This window comes from Halyomorpha halys, unplaced genomic scaffold (assembly GCF_000696795.3).
Source record: "Halyomorpha halys isolate HHAL.00 unplaced genomic scaffold, Hhal_1.1 Scaffold943.1, whole genome shotgun sequence".
In the NCBI taxonomy this organism is placed as follows: domain Eukaryota; kingdom Metazoa; phylum Arthropoda; class Insecta; order Hemiptera; family Pentatomidae; genus Halyomorpha; species Halyomorpha halys.
Genome location: NW_027114150.1, coordinates 538153 through 546498, shown reverse-complemented (window position 1 = coordinate 546498; position 8346 = coordinate 538153). Strand labels below are relative to the sequence as shown.

Here is an 8346-nt window from a genome sequence, read left to right as displayed (position 1 = left end):
AACTATGGTTCTAAGGATTTTGGATTGAAAGGATTGGATATGTTTGATGTTCGACGGTTTAGCTGTTGTTAGATATTAAAAACAATTTGACATTTAAAAAAATATATAAAGAGAGTTAGTACTACAAATATGGACATGTTTAATTAATTAATGTATGAAAAACTGGGATTATTTTTCAGTTGAACTTTACAACTATCAAATTATACTATATTGCTCTTTCCCAGGCCCTTTCATACCATTCACTACCATTGGTGTGCTACACCCAGCAATACAAAAATTTTAAGAATAGTAGATATTATGTTATCTTTTAATGAGTATAGTTACCCATTTTGACAGTATGTATAAAGAGTGGGAGTATGAATCAAGATATGCTGTTTTAAATAAAAATTTTATTTAAAGCAAAGAAAAATCAGAGAATCCGGCTGTCAGACATTGTGATAAAAAATGCTTGTATTCTCGACCATGATTTGTTGTTATTGGCCCACCTTTCTGACCTGTACTATCTAGACATGAACCATTCCAACGAACTCTCCCATCCCCTAAATGAAAAGCGGTCTCCATGTAATCGGTGGTTATGTTGATGAATAGCCATGATTATGATTGGACGAAATCGAATTTCGGCTCTAGCTTTCGCCGGAGAAAGTCGAGTTCAAACAAGGGAAGTGAAATTGACCGGACTGAGTCCATTGACATTTCAGCGACGACACCTACTCATTGTTTGCCTCAACTTTCTAACTTAGAGCTAATCTTTAAAGAACAGATTTTTTTTTTTTCATATTTGCCTTATTATCTTCTAATCGTTTTCATTATCTGCAGGGAAAGTACGTTTGTTGAATAAATTCGTCCCAGGGACCCTGTATTTTACCGAATGTTTTTCGCGTCTACTATTTCTCATAACGAGAAAATGAGTGTTGAGAATCTACAAATCTATACAATTTGCGTAATAAATATTTTGATGTTGATAATATTTTAAAACTCATTTATCCTAGTGAGGTTAAATATATCTTACAAAAATAATCATTCCTACATTGGAAAGTGACTTAATTTATAAAACCGTGAATAATGACAATAAAGGCTTAAGGAACCACAACACCTATTCCACCAATCGCTCTTTATACTCATCTATCCAGACTTCCGAACCCAAATCCACAAGATCAATCTAGACGCAATTCTCCCATCTATGTTTCAGTCTACCCCGTGAAGGTTTACTCTTCGAATCAGTGTTCATTAACTTTTTACCTTAATATCTTCGTTTCTATCTCACTAGCCTGTTCATTGTCAATTTTATGTTTCCTTTACCCCTATTTCAACATTCTCAACAAATGTTCCCTATGAGATTAATATTGCTATTTCAGTGTATTCTGTTGTGCTTTGTAATTGTGTTTTTGTCAGTTGGAAAACAAAATTGACAAATCACAAGTCTCTCTGGCCATAAGATTATTTAAAAATAGCTGGTAAAATTTTTAAAATTTGTTTCCAAATTAGTTTAAAAAATTTGTTCAAAATGAAAAAAAAAACATATTACTTTAAATAGTTTTAACATTATTTTTAAATATTAATTAATGAAAAGGTGAAATGCCCCCCCCCCCAAAATCTACTTACTCTGACAACTAATTCTTCCATTGAGTAGTTTTCATGAAACCAAGTAATTTTAATGACTGTGGTGTAGAAGATTAAACAAGTTTGAAACAGGCCGAAAAGTTACTGAAATGTTGAAATTATGTATGTGTGTGTATGTATATATAAAATAAGATTGATACTAATAACTTTGAAAAGTTTTAAAAATTCTATTATTATATAGTTTTTTTCCATGAATATGGGTGATACCAAGGAGATTTTTCTCATCAATCATTCTAATAGATAGTTTACCATTTTATTGTATTTATTATTATTTTTTTTTTTCAGAGCGTTAACTCCCGAGAAGTCCATCGAGGTGCGCGTGAAGGAGGAACTTGTGTTCGACGGCGGCGGGCCTGGGGGGTTCTGGAGGTCGGCCAACGGTAGGGGGGAGATGAGGCCCCCCAGGCCGGCAGCCCCCAGGCCCGCCCCCACTGTAATCATGGGAGAGGCTGGGGGAGTTAGGACCATGGTATGGTCCCAACCCAGCGAGCAGCAGCCAGGGCCCTCCACGCCAGCCTGGCCAATCCCTGCCCAGGAAGAAGCGGCTGCCCAGCTCTTGCTCACTCTTGGTAATTGTTATATACTATATTATACATCATCATTTACAAATTAATATATATAAAAATGGCCTACCAAAGTTGGGCATAAAGCAATTACAATTATTTTAATTGTAAACTAGGAAATAAACTTACAATTTTTATTAATGATTTCAGTTACTCGATAAACCACTGTAATTGTAATTACTTCTTGCCATTTTAGCTCTGTCATCAATTTAATATTTTACAACCTTTTTTCGTACCCTTCATTAAAATAGAATTAGTACTTCATACATATTACATGAAATGTATTATATACAGTGGCCAAAGAAAGTATTCTCACATCTTGTATTTATTTAATAAATTTATACAAATTTAGACTACGGTCCCGAGAAAGAAACCTTATATCAGTGAAACCTATCGTAAAAAAGGCTCTTATTTGCTAAGGATTACATCAACAAGCCTATCAGTTTTGGGGAAAATGTATTATTCTCTGATAAGAGTAAATTTCATTTATTTGGATCTGACGACAGAAAGACGATATGGTGAAGAAGTCAGGAAGCAAAACGTCTAAGTTACTGCAAAACATGGGGGTGCGATTGTAATGGTTTGGGGATGCGTGGCTTATAATGGTGTGGGAACTCTGGTGCCTATAGAAGGGATTTTAAATGCAGAAGGTTTTGTCAAGATTTTGCGCCATAACCTAAGCGCTAACCAGTGCAGCCAATATAGGAATTCAGAATCGGTATTTTTTTATGCATGATAATGATCCGAAACATACAGCAAACAAAACTAAAGAGTGGTTAAATACTTAACATTCGCCAACAACATATCCCTTCACAGTCCCCGGACATAAACATAATTGAAAATATGTGGCATATTTTAGATAAAAATGTTCGAAAACACCAAATAACCGGAACATTTATTATAATATTTCTTGCTTTAACAAATATAGGAGGAAATAAAACATATTTGAATAAATGAGAGAAAAAAACCTATAGTAGACATTATAGTAGAACCTATAGTAGACATGTATCAGATACAAATAACATAAAAAATATATGTTCAAATTACGTGATAAATCCCATCAAATCACATTTATCCTTCGGTTTACGGAGATCACTTCCTGCCCCACAGTATTATTTAGTAATGCCCTACATACCTCCACACACCCTGACCTGTCGAACAGATGACTGATTTGGGATCCTCATACTGTAAATGACTACTTAAAAAAAAAAATTGTAATATAGAGAGCAAAAACAACACAAGAACTATATGCACATACAAATGAAATATTCGTTATATGGCATGTTATGATTATATGCTACATATAACATAATATTCACAAAATTATTAAAAAGCACATCAGAGCTATTATTACCATGCAGTTTAATTTAAGCTGTAAGATAAATTATTTCAGCCTATAAAAATAATAAAACTAAAAATCCAAAAATTTCAACATAATAATTTTTTTTGCTCAAGAGAATATGAAGGAATATCCTACAAAAATGTGGAAATGGTAAAAAAAAAAATTATTTTAAAATTCAATAAACTTATTAAAAATGAAAGTACAATGGTACGAGCTCAATCCCAGGGCTATAGGTGTTCGAAGGAAGACGAGGTAAAAAAAAAAAAAATAATATAGACAAACATGTCCGTATCACATCTGCAATGGCTACAATCATCAGTACCTTGATATCATCTCAAAGACCAATGCCTTTACAATTAATCGTCAGTAATTATTTTCTTACTGATAATGGAATTCTCAATATTTTTCCTGTGTTCGTGTCAAGGAACTTTTATCTTAATGACAGAAAGCATGATCTTCCGCTGTTGTGCCTTCTTCCTCAATTCACTGCGGAAAAAATATTATATTTATTTTCCACAAAACGCGATAGATTTCGTGATTGATGTATGATAATGTTCTATTGAAATCGATAGTTGTTTTATAATACGTCATCGATCCTTTGCATGCCATTAGGATAATATGGCATAACTCATTCGAGGCGATCCCATTTCCACGCCATAACGTCAATGGAGAGTTCCATGAATCGGCTTAAATAACACTTTCACTGGAATCCTATAGCACGAACTGCTGAACTCACGCATTCATGGCAACAAACTGGAAACCTAAATAAAGCGAAAATCTACCCTCGTTTTCCCGTTCATTGGTTCTTTCCCACACCTTTTCCTGGAAAATTTACATAGTGTGGTTCGGAGCTTCAATTGTGTGCTGATACATTATAAATTCCTTGTTTACAACGATGCTGTGGAACTTCAGGCATGTTCTTTGGCATCGCTCTAATTATATGGAAATTGTTGAAATTTAATAATTCAGTTTAAAAAATTCAATTATTTTACTTACATTTCTTGCATATTATTTGGTACAAATAGTAGCAAACCCTGGCCTTATGGTTCCATTAAAATTAAATTTTATATATTTTACACTTTTCGACCGCTGAGTATAGTATTGCATCTTTTATTGACGCCTTATTTCTTGTATTTTGATCAGAATTTATGGTCTCTCTAGTTATTCACAATGGACAAGCTGGTACTTTTCTCTGTATTTATCAAAGACGGCTTAGAGAAAAGTTTTATCTTGCACCTAGCATGAAGTTACTCCAGGTTGTAGTTCCTCACGCTGTGAGATCCTCCAGTATCATCTTGGTATCCACTGACCGGTTTTATATTCAACTTCATCTCTATCTCGCCCTTAGATCAGAATCTCCTATACTTCCCTTATCGGATGTAACTCTACTATCACTACTCAATTCTGTTTAAAATCTGAGCTTGCTAGCCAATAAGGAAATCATCTCATTTACACTTCGGTTGATTCTTTAAAAATGACTCGTCGGTTATCGCATTTTCTGTGTTTATATTCCAACACCATTATAAGACTAATGGACATTGTTTTTAATTACTATCTGACACCAAGCTGCTCCCTGAGTTTCTTCTAACTGAATCCCAGGGAGCTTCTGTTGTGCCTTCTGGTTTATTAGAGACCATTTCCAAAAAATATCCCTTCTTTTTAAACTTTTTTTTGATAACCCCTTCTTGCTCATTTCTCACATATGGAGAGGTGGGGGTATCCACATGTCACCACTCTATTCAAGTTTTCGTTTCGTGAGACCACCACAAAAATAAAAGTCGATCCCCAGGCTCGATTCGAACCGGCGCCACTGCAGTCACAAGCCAGTCAAACTCGGCGCTATAACTCGTTCGGCTACGAACAGCCCTCATCTTTATGCCATAAGTATCTTAAGAGTCAATAAAAAATCAATTAATCCAGTGCATAATAAATTAAAGTAATATCGTTCGATTCATATTACTTAAACAGTTGTATATATGAAAGAAAGATTACAGCAAATGTGAAATACAGCAAACAATTACATTTTACCCATGGCAACCGACTATTAAAAACCAGATCATGGTCAACTCTGAGTTGGGATGCTGTTCATGGAATTTAGTAGCATTGAGCTAACCTCAATGGGATCCATCTTTCTCTTGATGACTTGCTAGAAACATTCCCAACTTGTCAGATTTTCACCTAATATTTACAGAATTATACAACACATGTTCTCTAACTCATTTTTTATTTCCTTGTGAGGTTTTTGTTAGCGAATCCTCAATTATTTTTAACATAATGTTCTAGAAGGTTCCCACGTATTGTGGAATTGTTGAACTGAATACTTTCCTTCAAATGATCCTCCAGCCATAACCTTGCCAATTGACTGTTTCAGGGCAAGAAGGCAGCAGTATAAGCCCGGGAGCGGTGACGGGCAGCGCTAGCGGGAGGTCGCTGAACATGGAGAGGTTATGGGCGGGAGACCTCTCGCAGCTACCAGGGGCCCAGCAGCTGACCGCCCTCAACCTATCCTGGGCCAAACCCGGCCTCCACCAGGACAAGCAGCAGGAGGGGGACATCGAGGAAGAGGACCAACCCATGATCTGCATGATCTGTGAGGACAAGGCGACCGGGCTCCACTACGGCATCATCACCTGTGAAGGGTAAGTCCATCTTATTCCCTCCAACGCTTCCTAATATCTTATTTCTTCTTTGAATGTTTATAGTTTTTATAAACTCCAAACCATATCTCCCAGTCTATACGCTCTATATATCCATATCTATACGTACCTCTGGTAAGCGTTTCAGCATAGACGAAATCTAAGCCTTACTTATTCATAGAGCCCCTTCAGAGAGAGAATGCCACGCAAACCGTAGTTGGGATATTCTTGCTAACTCGATTTCTCTTGTCTCATTTAATGGGCTAAAGAGCACCTTAAAAGATTCTCAGTTCATCTTCTTCGCAGATTATTTCCGAATTCAAGCCCCTTAACCCAGCTGAAAACGATTTGTTGGTAGTTTATTCATTACTTATTAAGCAAGCGTAGGAATCTTCGGCACCCGGGGTTCAATTAAAACAGTTATAATAATAAGAAAGAAAACTCGCAAAGAAAAATAATACGTATGGATGGTAAAATGGTACGTAAGAACCTAATGTAGAAATGCATTTCATACTTTGTTAGGGTTCTGACAAAGTTTGATTAGGTTTTTTTAATATATGTATATATAGTTGACCGTAAAAATTGATATATAAGAAGATGAACAGCCCAGATGAAGCCCTGCAAAGTAGGGCGAAACGTCGAAAAATAAATAGTTGTAAACTATTTTTGTTTCTCTTTTTACCGCAACCCTAACCATCTTCTTATATATAAGATTTTTTTAATTCGAAACTAAGTTCAGAAGTCGCTCCAGGATGATCTCTGGAACTCTTCATTCTTCCATAAATGTCCCCCCTTTTTTTTTTCTATTATATTTCATTTATGATATCAAAAATGTTTTTTGATTGCTTGTAATTTACTTATATTGTGAACGTGTTTACTTTGAAATCCCACTATGTCTTCCAGAAATAATTTTTCAAGAAAGACGATACCATCAAAACAGTGAAGAAATGTCATTTTCGTGAAGAGTTTCAGAAAATGATTTACAATGAGGGCCCTGTTTCATAATAAAGTAAATTATGAGTTGTAGATTTATCTTAATCCAATTACACAGACTTGTACAATAGTAACTTGTACTTTAGTATTTTTTAATTCCTGTAATATCACTAATGGTCATCCCTATTATGAAAAAATGAAATATTAGTATTATTACCACACTAGTTCCTATACTTGCACTATGAACTAATACTATTACCTTTCATTATGAAACAGGGCCCAAGTATCTACAATATAAACATATATATAAAATGATCCAATAATAAAATACAAGCCACTAATTAATAGGAAACACAAAAAAAGGTTAATTTCTTACTAAAGGCCAAAAATCGGACTATAATAGAGATTGGTTTTTCACAAGTGAGGTGTCAAACATTCATCCTATATTAATAATTATTATATTAATGCAATAAGGTGCAAACATTAATATTATATTAACTAAAATTGTTGCTACAATTCTTCTTAATTTACATGATTTGTATGAATATTTTGTAAAATGATTTTTTCTCCTTTAAACTGTAATTTCTGAATGATTTAAGTTGTTTAAAGTCGAATTTCCGAACCAATAAATAAACTCTCCTTAGAGTAGTGTCTCTTCTAATCAAAGAATGCTATTTATCCATTGTTGTTTTTGCGTTTTATTTTGTTTCAACCATCGTGTCGTTAATAGTTCCATGAATATTAAAACCGATAAAACATTATTGTAATCGTTTCCCGATTCGTTTTTTTCACTTGCTTTTATTCATCTATTCGTCCTGTTTGCTATGGAAGAATCAATTTTCATCGATTAACCTTGAAATGGAAGTTATTGTCGAGATTCCAGGTCCACTCCTCAGTTCTTAGCTCTGTTCGAGTTAGGATATTCAAGGTTCCATATTGAATTTATTTATATTTAAAAGTATATTTAAAGAAAATCGATTCTGATTCTCTGTGACTTTTAAGGGAAATAGAATAATAATAAAGTTTTACATTCAAAAACGTTCTCCATAACCAATTCCATTCCGCTTTGGGAATCACCACTAACTTAAGTCTCCTCTTCTTTCTTAAAAAAAACAAATGTTTCAAAGGTGGTACGTCCCTAAATTTAGGTTTAGTGGTTTAGAACACTCGGCTACCGTGAGGGGTTGTGATTTAGAACACTCGGCTACCGTGAGGGGTTGTGATTTAGAACACTCGGCTACCGTGAGGGGTT

At 34.6% G+C, this 8346-nt stretch overlaps 1 protein-coding gene across 13 annotated transcripts in view; it reads left to right on the top strand.

Annotated features, from left to right (window-relative positions):
* Hr4 (Hormone receptor 4) overlaps nucleotides 1-8346 on the top strand; it is a 173287-nt gene that overhangs the window by 136694 nt on the left and 28247 nt on the right. For all 13 annotated transcript variants that reach the window (XM_024358469.2, XM_014431076.3, XM_067051393.1 and 10 more), the window contains 2 exons: nucleotides 1906-2189; nucleotides 5897-6164. In XM_024358469.2, the coding sequence (XP_024214237.1) occupies nucleotides 1906-2189; nucleotides 5897-6164 (552 nt within the window). The remainder of the gene's footprint in view (nucleotides 1-1905; nucleotides 2190-5896; nucleotides 6165-8346) is intronic.